Genomic DNA, 12,427 nt, shown 5'->3' with positions numbered 1-12,427 from the left:
AAAAAAAAAAAAAAAAAAAAAAAAAAAAAAAAAAAACGACAAGCTGGTAACCACAGAGCTATAGCACTCAGAAGCTGCCTTTCAGCTGTTTAACTCATGACACAACTCTGGATCTTTTTGCATGAAGGTAGACATTAGCTATCACAGTTAAATCAAAGGTAAAAACAAGGATTTACGGAAAGGGAAGGACAAGGAATCCAGCCATTACAATATGGTAATAGTTTATGAATTATATGGCAATTCTAGAATAATCTTTAAGCTAGTCTATAAACCTTACAAACCAACTAATGATATTTACAGTAGTGAGCTGGTTTATTTCCTTGCTATTTTCCTTTATCCTGATGACCATGAATAAAATACAACTTACAACCAGTCTGATTTCTTCCACCAGCCCCCACCTCCCAAACCTCAGCAGGTTTCTTATAATATCCCTTGGTCCCTACAAAATATTTGCTCCTCTCGACTGATTAATTACATCACTATACTCTGTCAACCTGATGTACTATAAATTCATTTACAGCAAAAACTACCTCTTCAATTTCTTTAAAATGTCTCCCACAACATTTAAAACAGAATTATTTCGAGCATATGCTGGATATAAATATTAATTAAATATATTGATGCATATAAGATAGGTTATTTTAAACCAAAAAATAACAGTAATACTTTTTAAGATTTTTCAAACTTTTAAAATGTCAAAACATTTTGGAAAAACTACAGATTGGCTAATCTACAGTTTGTTGAAATGACTATGCTAAATTAGTTGATTTTTAACGTTGACAATATATATATCTATTTTATGCAAAGCTGGAGATTTGGAGAGTGTGATTAATTTTCTCCAACTTTGCTTTTCTTGTAAACTAAACTGCTGGCTAAGGAATAGGACTTGTTAGTAAGTGGGTTAGAGTTTCAAAGTATGGCTTACACTTTGAACAATATGAATATTAAGACATTGATATTCAGCACTGTACCGCACAAATATGTGCAATCAATTATGTTTCAATTTTTAAAAATCTGGCTCTTTAAAAAAAATGTGGAATTTGAAAGGATTAAATTGTACCTGTAAGTTGATTTGTAGGGTATTATGTTTTAAACAATATTAAGTATTGCTGTCCTTGAAAATTAAATGACTTTCAATTCACTCATTTTTTGATGTCATTATAGAAATTTTTTAGTGTAAGTTTCTCACACCTTTTTGGTAAATTTGTTCCTGAATATTTCTTTCTTTTTGATGCTATCTGGAGTGGAATGATTTTCTTAATTTAATTTTCAGATTGTTTATGACTAGTATCTAAAAGTACAACTTAAAATTTAAAAAAGAGACTTTCTTCAAAAAGTTGGAGATGGGATGGGGAGTGAGTATGTGGTGGGGGCACAGCAGAGATCAGCAGTCATGGTAGTGGGTTACAATGAGGGGTAGCAGTTGATAGCAGTTATAAGCATATTCTTTGGATCCAGACTACCAGGGTTAAATCTTGGCTCTGTTACCTAGCAGCTGTATAACTTAGGGCAAATCACATAGACCCTTCTGTGCCTCAATTTCCTCATCTGTAAAAAGGAATGCATGATATGAGTTGATGTATGTAAAATGCTTAAAACATTCTATGGCATGTGGAAGGCACAATATTAGTTGATATTTTTATTGCTGTTGGAGCAATATGGATTTTGGCTGCATAGGTGAACATATAATAACCTGAATATTTAATGTGATCATACTCAGTGACTCCCAAAAGAAAACCTCCCTCTAGTCAGCTCTTGATATATCATATATACTAAAATGAGCACATTTTAAAAAGTGTAAAGTAAACTTATATTAGTTATAGAGAGTGGATGAGTTTGTAGTAACACAGATTTTTTAATTAGAAGGGAATTTAGGTAAATTTTTGCCTAATTTCCTTATTTGATGGATGGAGAAATGGAAACCCAAGTATTAGGTGGTGTGAGCAAAGCCACACTGGAGAACTGAGAGCAGAGACAAAATCTCTTATTGCCTGCCTGCCATTATTTCTAGGTGAGAGGCAAGACCGTGCATCTGAAAGCATCCAGCTTTCTGATGCCAAACAGAGAGGGTTCAAATCCAAGTCTACCATTTATTACACATATGATCTAGTCAACTTACCAAAACACTTCACCAAAGCTCAGTTTTCTCAACCATAAAATTGTGAGTAGGACAACACAACTCATCTTGAGGTTTATTAGGAAGATTAGAAATAGCACATGTAAAGCAACTAGCACAATATGTAGCATGTAATAGATAATAAACGATGTGATGATGATGCTGCTGATGGCAACATGCTACCTTTCTAAATGCAATATGAAATACACTTCACAGTTTCATTTGCTGTGATATTTGTAAACAGAGAACACATAAAATAAATGAACAAATGTGCTACGTGCTATTAATCTACATCTACATCATCTATATCTATAAACCACACACACACACCACTGTATTATACAAAGTTGACAAGATGCCTTACTCCTTCCTTGAACACTAGCTAAAATATCCAGCTTTCCTAACACAGCACTAAACTGATGGTATTTGCCCCTCTGGAGGAAGAAATAGCCTAAAATTTTAATTATGATGCTAATATTGATACTTTTCTTTCCATGTGACGTTATTACCAATAACTACCAAAATATGCACAATATTGTTTCAATAAGCTACGAAAATTGATGGCTTTTTCCCTTTGTCATTTTGAATAATATCCCTTAACTTGTCACTTTTTGCATTTCGAAGACTAATTTAAAGTCTCAGCTTAACTCTCTCTGATATAATTTATCATTACCCCCTCTACCTCTGCTTTACAGAATGTCTGTCCTCCCTACTACTTTCACATCTCTGAAGGGAGCAAGCACAGATCCCCAACATACTGATGCTTAACAGGTGTTCCATATCCATAAACATAAAGTTCCCAGCATACAACTGAATATAGAGATTGGTGTTTCAGCAGACAGGTCTAAGGTAGCAGTAAAAATTTCAAGGGTAAGTTCACATTACTATACACATGCTTGAATTTTTCTAAAACCAATATTCAGATCATACTTCTATTTACTATATAGTCACTCACAAGATTAATAGCTTGTCTCTCCCACTACACTGAAGTTCCTAGGTTTGGTCTTTGAATCCTTGGTGCCTTGCATGGTGACTGGTGCATAACAGTTGCCTGGTAAATGCTTGTTAACTGGCTAGCTGAAATTTGCTCTCATGTGTTAGCATGCCATGTCTCTCACAAAAATAACATGACGTAAAATAACAATACTAACAAACAAAAAACATGGCTGGAGATGAAACATAATTCTAGTATTCCCGACACTTAAATCATACAGTTTAGTAACTGTGCAATTAAATAATCACTCATTGCATAAAGAGCATTGCTAACTATAGAACATTCTATACTTAAAAGGTATGCATTTGGAGATGCACTTATTCATATAAGATTTAAAGACTGTCATTAAACTTCTGTCACAAATATACCTAAATGTCAAATGAACTGACAGTAATGCTTCATGTCTTTTTTCAAACTGCCAAGGAAAGAGATTTTAAACCAAGTTAAGAAATGGAAGAAATAAAGACAAATGAAAAACTAAGGCATTTTTGCATGTTAGCTTAAACTATTTAAAGAATAGCAGTTCTAAGAGTTTTGAAAATGATTGAAGTAAAAATCTGAAATTGATCTAGTTTGTACATCCTTTAGGACTGGAATAGTGCTTGTGTATTATCAACAACTGGGACATCACTGAATTTAATATTGGTGTCACTCACAGTCACTGATATCTGTGTAAGTGATACAACTAAAATGATCAAAGAACAATAAACTATTCTTTCCTCACAATGCACAGCTGCATATGTAGACTTGCCCAGGCCTTTTGTTTCGCTTTGTTTTTTCAAAGTGTCCTTCTCAGTTCTTTTTTGTGCCCATTAGCTAAATTCAATTGCTACAGGTGTGTCACAGAATACTAAAAATGAGTATCTGCCATCCTAAATGCTTACAGTGACCCTGCTGTAACTCACTACTTAACAATTGCCTTGTGTTTACAGTGATTTTTAGGAAGAAAATAAATTTTATTTTTTCCAAAAAAGACACAGGTTTTTGAAAATTGGTGGCAAATATATTGATTTTTAGAGGTACCACATTTCCTATTGTCTGATTCCTATAGCTGGCTTATAATCAATCAATAGACAACTGTAATTGTTAAGCACTATTCAATGTGCTGTTTGGGAAAATAAAATGAAGCTATAATGCATTTTATTAATGAGCTCACCATCTACCTAGGTAAATATGGCAATCACACATGAAAAAATTTAAGCAAAATACCACAGGATATTATAAAGTGATAAATGAGGTCATGCATACTTTAAATATTGAACATGCTTAAAGAAATAAAAGACAGTGATAATCACTATTTATTGGGTACTGAGGCCTGAACTATGTACTTTACATACATGCAGGATGTAATTTAATTCTTACTATAGAACTTTCCAGTAGGTTCTATTATTACCCCCACTTTATAGATGTGGATCCTTGAGATCCTGGAGCTCAGTCGGAATGAGCCCCATATGGGAAATAAGATTAGAGTTTGACTTTGAAGAATGGATAATTTAAAAAGGAGATTCTCATGGGGGCACTTGAATTACTGAATCCAAGGTGTATCTTGAATTATTTATATATTCTTTTTTTATAAATCATCTTTTTCTTAAAGACTCTAAGCAGAGCAATTAGCTCTTTAATTTTGCAAATAGCCTTGTAAGAATCCATGAATACTTTAAAGTCGAAAAGTCCATGGAGAATAGGTATGGTGAAATGGAAACAAAGAGAAAAAGAAATTAGGCAGATGGGAAGTGAATGCATGCAGTGGAGAAGTATGCCCTAGTAGTTTGAAAAAAGAAAGCTGTCATTATTGTGGGAAAGGAGAAAATGGCTTGCTATGGAAATCTCTGCCTATCCCCTTCTTCATTAAACATGCTTCATTCCTCTGTCCTATCCTGGTGATCGATGTCACCACCATCCATCTTATCCTCCATTTCTCTCACCCAACATAGCTCATCACTCATTAAGGTTTGAAGGTTAAAGGGAAGGGTTTTGCTGTCTCTGCCATGCCACTTACTAGATAGGTACCTTGGGCAGATTAGTTGGTCCTTAATAATAATTTCCTCATTGGTAAAACACGGATAAAAATAGGACATATTTTATAAATTGCTAGAATTAGCTTATAGATAAAATGTTTGTAAAAGCTCTTATTACTGGCACATAAAAGGCATTTGAATATTATGCTACTGTAATTTATTTAAAGAAATATGAACAAAAATACTCTTTATTGGACTGATCATTATTTATATATATCAATATCTATATCTATACACACATGTACTGTATGTACATGTATATACATATACATATATACAGACACATTCTAATGTCTATTCTTTATAGATTTATCATAAATTAAATTTATTAAGAGAATGAGCTCCGCACTTAGACACAGCTGACAATTTCAATATTGTTTACCATTTTCTGACCATGTTACCTTGAATATATCACCTAACAACTGCCAGCCTCAGATTCTTCATCTAGTTATTGTGAGCTTGAAATTAAGTAACACATGTAAAGCACATCACATAATACCTGACACAAATAAGAGCTCAACAATGTTAGCCACTGTCATTATGTCAATGGATTTTTTTCATAAGATACAGTATACATACATTAATGCATACTTTGTGGCTGAACAAGAACTAAAGTATATATCTTCAAGTGATTTTTTAAAAATATTATTTTATTAAGAAAGCTTCGCTTTTTTAATTCTATAGTTATTTATTTTTCAAACCATTCTATTCATCTAAACACCTGCATCAGTACTTGTTAGGCACTCTAACAGCTAATAGGAAGTGGAAGGATAGAATCACAAGAATGAAACTCAACTCAAATATTTAAGGCAGAATCAAGGTAATGATGAGCAGAAGCAGCTGCTTTGCCTCCTCAGATGCCTGAAGACATACTCAAACTATGCATAGCTGCTCTTAGATTCTGCCAATTGGCCTTTTCTCCTTGCTTCATGAATATTCCATAAACCATAATCTTTCTAATTCCCAAAGAATAGAAATGGTCACCACAAGCCTTTGCCAGGCCATTAACAGACCATAGATCACATATGGTGACAATGAATCAAGCTACTAGTGAGCATACCCAAAGGACTATTGAACTGCCAATGTGTAAACTCTGAAGGCAATTTCAAATGAGAGGTTCAAAAACACTTTAACTAAAGGTAGCATCATTTAAATAAGTAAATGGCTGTACAAGTTAGAACACATATTTGAATAGGCAAATTCCATCTGTCTGATTAGAAGCTCTACTGAAACTCCAAAGCTTATAAGATTCTTAGAATATTTCCTTCTAGTAATATGTCGTAAAATTTTGCTAACACACTTTCTCCTTCTTGATTTCTTTTTTCCTATTTATCTATCCTTTTTTTATCCTTGCTCTCTTTCCATTACTATTAATATGTTCTCAACCTTCAAAGTTGAACTTGATATTGAAGCCCTTCAATGACAACTGATACTCCAAATCTAGCTGCACTCTAGCAGGGATTTGGAGTCCAATGGCTGGGTGGGCCAATCCATTAATTACTGTCTTTAGAACACAGATATTCTTCAAGTAAACTGCTGTGGAGATAAAAGTTATTACACTCACATAGTCATATATTGTGTAGGACATGAAGCATATGATGCATATTTTGACTAGACTTATTTTAAAGCCCTTCCCAATGCTTAAATTGCGTGATTGTATGCCCTTCACAAATTCCATCTTGACCTTGGATATGCCATGTGCACACAGCAAGTGAACTGTGCTGCAAAGAGCAGTTACTGAATCAGAATGGACTTAACCAATCAGATGAACTCAACCAAGCATTTACTGGCAATGGCAATTGCTGTAGTCAAGAGATATGTTTCAGGGAGAAATGGAAGACTATTGGTTCTTTGGAAATTCTGCAGAATAGCTTTGTTCTGATTAAGTGTTATTAAAAAAGTATTATATGAGATAATATAAAAGTATTATATGAGAGAAAAGCAAAAAGTTTATTTATAATTAAATGCATAGACTGATATGGAAGTAGAGCAGTATGAATGTTTACATGCCGAATATCGTAGCATCAAAATGTATAAAACAAAAACTTAAAATGAAACCAAGTTTGCACAATCTCATAATATTAGTAAGAGAATTTTTCATGAATTTCCTGGTATTTGAAAAATCAAGAAGACTAGAGGTGACTTATTAAAAGGGTGAAATAATGTCCTTAATAAAGTTAATTTAATAACTAAAAATAATTCCTTTCAAACTGCCATCAAACATTTATAAGCTTTTAGTGTAACTTAGGGCACAATGAAAATATCTGTAACATTCAAATCTGTGTAGGTACTATTTCTAAATACATGCAATACAACTAAAAATTAGCAATGGTGTTAAACAACAACAACAAAATCCCACTTGGAATTTCTAATGTTATCTTCAAATAATTCTTAGCTCATAAAGAAAAGCAGAAGCAACATAATTATAGAATATTTAGCAAATAATTATGATAATATCATATATCAAAACTTATGAATTATGGTTAAAGCTATATGAAAAGGAAATCTCATAATAAAGAAAACTTTATTATTAAATATGAAACTGAAAATAAATTAATAAGAAGTAAATTCTAGAAGCTAGAAAAAAGTAACAAAATTAACCTACAGAAAGATGGAATTAAATAAAATCATGAATCAATCATTATAAAACACAAACAGTGAAAAAAATACATAAATCCAAGGTTGGATTTTTTGAAAGGAGCCACAAAATAGAATTCGTCTATTGATGCTTCAAACCAATAAAGCAAAGCAAAATAAAATAACAATAAAAGGCAGAGTTTAAGTTTACCTATGGGGAATGGGAAAGAGAGTAAAACTGCACACTCAATGAGTATTTTTTTCACTAAAAATAGTACGCAAAATGCATCCTGATAGTTTTGAAAATCACAATAGAATGGATTCATTTAGAGGAAAACATAAGCTATCTAAACTCACTTAGTGGAAAGGCATTTGTTTTCCTACCTATTCACATGCCTTTCTTAGAGACCAGCTCCTAGAGCCTTGCAGGAGCAGAGCTACAAGCTGCAGGATGCTGACCACTTAACGCCTGCCAGGTGGAGACCTAATCTAACTTGTTCAAGTGTCATTTTCTCTCTGAGAACAGAATCACATTCTTCTCACCCTGCTCTAGCACTTCCTGCCCACCTTTAGTGCTTTAGCACTGTCAGAGCACTATCGCCATCTAACACATGACCTGTTTTATTATTTGTAGTTTTTAAAAATTGTCTGCCTCCCATCCCTAGCCCAACACAAACAAACATAAGCTCCACATAGCAGGATACTTGCTGGGGGTTTGCTGGGGTTTTATCCCCAGAATTTAAAAAGATCCTGGCACATAGTTGGCATTAAATACATATTTACTGAATGAGCGAATGAATGAATGAACTGAGCTGTCGCCTGTAGACAATACAGCTGATGATTTCTACACACTTTGATTTGAGTACACGTAGAAAAAAGGAGTTGTAGACTACCATTTGTGGCAACTATGATAGGCAGTGTGTAAGTGACCACAGACATTTGTCTGCTGACTCAAGCAACAAGCTGAGTAGAGTGACAGTGAGAGCTAGAGTGATAGAGAGAGAGAGTGAGAGAGAGAACAGAGTAGCAGAGGAAGAGGAAAAGGAAGAGAGAAAAGAGAGTAAACGAATAAGAGAGAGAGGGGTTGCCTATTTGCTTTGCTGCTTTCCTATTTTCATGAAGGTCTTACTATTTTTGAACAATTGTACTTCGTGAGGAAAAAGACACTTTTAAAATTTTTGCTTTTTTTTTACATCACAGTTACTGATGTGCTAAATATGAATTACAGTAGTTCTTATTAGGCTTTCCACATCCTCTTAGATCTATCTCTTTCAGGAAAGAATTCTCAATCTTGGACGTATGTCAACTACAACTATGGGTCTTCTTATTTATTGGTTTTGTTTTCTTATTTAATACAAGGATACAGGCCCTACCCAGCCCCATGGGGTAGTTCTAACATGGGGCCATGTTAAGAACCACTGCTGCACATTGTTCAATGAACTCAACTAAAATGCCTTTCCAACCCACTCAAAGACATCCACGGGTTCCTCTTAATAGTATACATGAGATTTGTCCCCTTTCTGTCAAAAACTTTGAATTCCTAAAGAAAGTTTGAAGCAGCTACATCTGGCTCATTGAGAGCTGCTTTATTTTTAAGTTATCAATCACCATTTTAAAGTTTAAATTCATAAGCATCCTTTTATATTTTTCTAAATGTTTAAATAACTTACAAATTGGGATTTTCAAGTTCTCACTTTTTCCCTGGGGCAACACAAATTTGACCAAGAAGCTTAAATCTTAAACTGAAGGAGATTAAGCCAAATACCTGCAGAGGTGCTTCAGGATGCTTTTCTCTCAGCACTGGAGCAGCTGGAATTTCCTGAAGAGGTTTTGATGTCTTCCTTTTGGCTTTTTCCATTTGAATATTAGTGAAATAGTTGACAGCAGCAAACTCAATAAGGGCCGAAAATACAAAAGCAAAGCAGACAGCTATGAACCAATCCATGGCAGTAGCATAGGACACTTTGGGCAAAGAATGCCGTGCACTGATGCTTAGTGTGGTCATGGTGAGGACTGTGGTTATTCCTTCAAAGCAAAAGAGCAAAGAGACAAAACACCTTACCATTAATTCCTACGCAAAACAAACAAAAAGCCCCAGGGGATTAGGTGGGATGGGGTTGACAAAGCTTACAATAACTCAAACAAAACCATATTTGATGTAGGATTCAAATCCTAGTGGCTTAGTGAAATTACAACAGGCTATGGAGTGAGACACACACATGGTTCAAATCCCGGTATTTCTAATCATTGACTCAATATGACTTGGATTAAGTTTGAGAAACTCATTGGGCTTAATTTGGTACCTTCCTACTGGGTTTTCTATAAAGATTAAAAGTATATAAGACATATATATATGTATGTATGTACGTATATAGCATATAGGATATATCATATAGTGTATAGCGGGTTGATATTAGAACCTGAGCCAACATAACTGAGGAACTCAACACACACACCTAGTAAGAAGAGTGATTCATGAAAGCAGTGATTCTCAGCTAGGAATGGGAAGTTGGGAGCACTCTCCTCCTAAACTGGAGCAGCAAAGTTATTGGGGAAAGCATGGCCCACTGCTATTCAGAGTCACTGCCAGAAAAAAGCACAAATTATCAATAAGTCTTTCCTATCTTTAACTGGTTATTATCTATTGAAATAAACCAATAATTTTTCTAGTCATGAAGGAGCTTAATTTATATAGAAGTATATTTCTAGACAAATAGATTTCTAGAGAAATTTGGCCTTAAAAATACTGTATGTCTACCACCCATCAGTTCACAGCTGGCAGGAAAATATCTGCAAAAAGAACAGAGGTACTTGTTTTCTATCAACAGGCTTCTGAAGCACCACCTCTAGGAAAGCTTTCTCCTCAGCCTGGAAAAAAAGTCAGTCCCCATTCTCAGTAGAAAAATTCCACTTGCCACTGGAGCTATAGAGCAATGCGTTATTTAAGGATGCTAATATGTGTACAGTTCTCCCTTTCTGCATCTATGTCTATCTATCTAATCCATATGATCTCATTGAGCCTGGTAATTCCTGTGGGGATTTACTACATCCATTTGAACTTATTCTATATAATGCCTAGACAGCTCCTGAAGTTGACACACCCACGTCTTTGGGAATGATGATGATGATGGTGATGACGATAATGATGAAGGCATCTAAACTGTTTATTCCAATCCATGCCAATCCCCAGCTGAAAGGCAAATAATACACGTTCAACTATAGAGATAGTGAGGCCAACGCAACCATAAATAGTAATGTTTTGATTTCAGAAAAATAACATTTTCTCCTCAACTCAGCATTTAGTTGTATTCTGCCTAGTACTGTTCCCTAACTGTCCCTCAAATATGAACCTTGTTTCCACAACTCGACTGAGCATAGCTTCGAGGGCAGACATGTCTCATACTGCTTCAGGTTTACCATAATATTTCACATAGTGCCAGACACATGATAAATGCACAGGAAATGAAAACTCATTTTTCTACTTCCTCACCTATTCATTTTCTCTGAATTCCACTCCTCTTCTCAATCTTCAATACCAGAACATGAAAAATTGGAGCAACTGTGTAGCAGATAAGCTATAGATCTTTGAAAAACATTCCATAAACTATGTAGAGACATTTGAGGATTTGGTTTGTCTTTCCTTTTTAAAAATTGTTATGGTATTTTTAGAATTTTATTAGTTTAAATAGATTTTAAAATGACTTTATTCAGTCAAAGGCATAGTGTTTATGTATCTATGGAAAGTGCAATATTATGAATTTATTGGACTTTGTTTCAGAAAGAGACCATAGAACATTGAGGTTTCCAGTTTGAATCTCAGAAAGGTGACACCATTCCCATGCTGGCTGGGAAATATATGAATAAACTGCAAAATTACTTTGAAAAATTTTAGCTACAAAGTTTGAGGATCAATCAAATTTTTTTCTTTTTTCTTTTTTTTTTTTGTCCTTTTTGTGACCGGTAAGAGGATCGCAACCCTTGGTGTGGTGTCGCCCACACCGTGCTCAGCCAGTGAGCGCACCGGCCATCACTATATAGGATCTGAACCTGTGGCGGGAGCGCCGCTGTGCTCCCAGCGCTGCACTCTCCCAAGTGCACCACGGGGTCGGCCCAAATTTTTTTCTTATTCATAACAATTTAAGTTTAATAGTCTATTAAAAATTCAGAAATTTTTACAACTTTCTTAGATATGTAAGCAGTATTTTTTCTCTAATGTCACAGAAATTATGATGAAAGCACTGGAAATAAAATATAAATAGTGCCGTCTAAATAAGAATATTACTCAGTACTCAGAAAATTCCACAGAGACCATAATGTGATAAACAAAAAGGATTCTAAAATTCAAATATAAGCAACTTAGGATTCCCCATATTACTCTGAACATTTTACTTATTTTTCATAATAGAACGATTTTTCCTGCAGATCAGAAGTAATGGTCTTCACCATCTCCTACTCTCATGTGAAAAAAAAGCACTCTTTCATGTTGAGCAAACAGAATTACTAATGCAATTATTGAGCTATGAATCCACAAATTAGTTTCTTGTTGTTAAGGGAGATAAACCTCCAGGTTCATAAGTTAAATGATGCTGTGGAGGCTGACAAACACAAATGCTGGATTTGTGGCTACTTTCAATTTCTCTTTCATTATTTTGAATCGGCTTGATTTCAAAGTTTGTGGAATAGCCCTCCAGATGTTATGGTTCCTATACTATAACTGCTGGC

General features: G+C 34.4%; 1 protein-coding gene across 1 annotated transcript in view; it reads right to left on the bottom strand.

Moving 5' to 3' along the window:
* The window catches only part of GABRA4 (gamma-aminobutyric acid (GABA) A receptor, alpha 4), a 66,834-nt gene that overhangs the window by 26,300 nt on the left and 28,107 nt on the right, over positions 1–12,427 (bottom strand). The window contains exon 8 of the mRNA XM_008584387.1: positions 9,471–9,730. Within this exon, the coding sequence (XP_008582609.1) occupies positions 9,471–9,730 (260 nt within the window). The remainder of the gene's footprint in view (positions 1–9,470; positions 9,731–12,427) is intronic.

This window comes from Galeopterus variegatus, unplaced genomic scaffold, assembly GCF_000696425.1.
Source record: "Galeopterus variegatus unplaced genomic scaffold, G_variegatus-3.0.2 Scaffold3253, whole genome shotgun sequence".
Lineage (NCBI taxonomy): Eukaryota > Metazoa > Chordata > Mammalia > Dermoptera > Cynocephalidae > Galeopterus > Galeopterus variegatus.
This window is presented reverse-complemented; position numbering and strand designations above follow the sequence as displayed.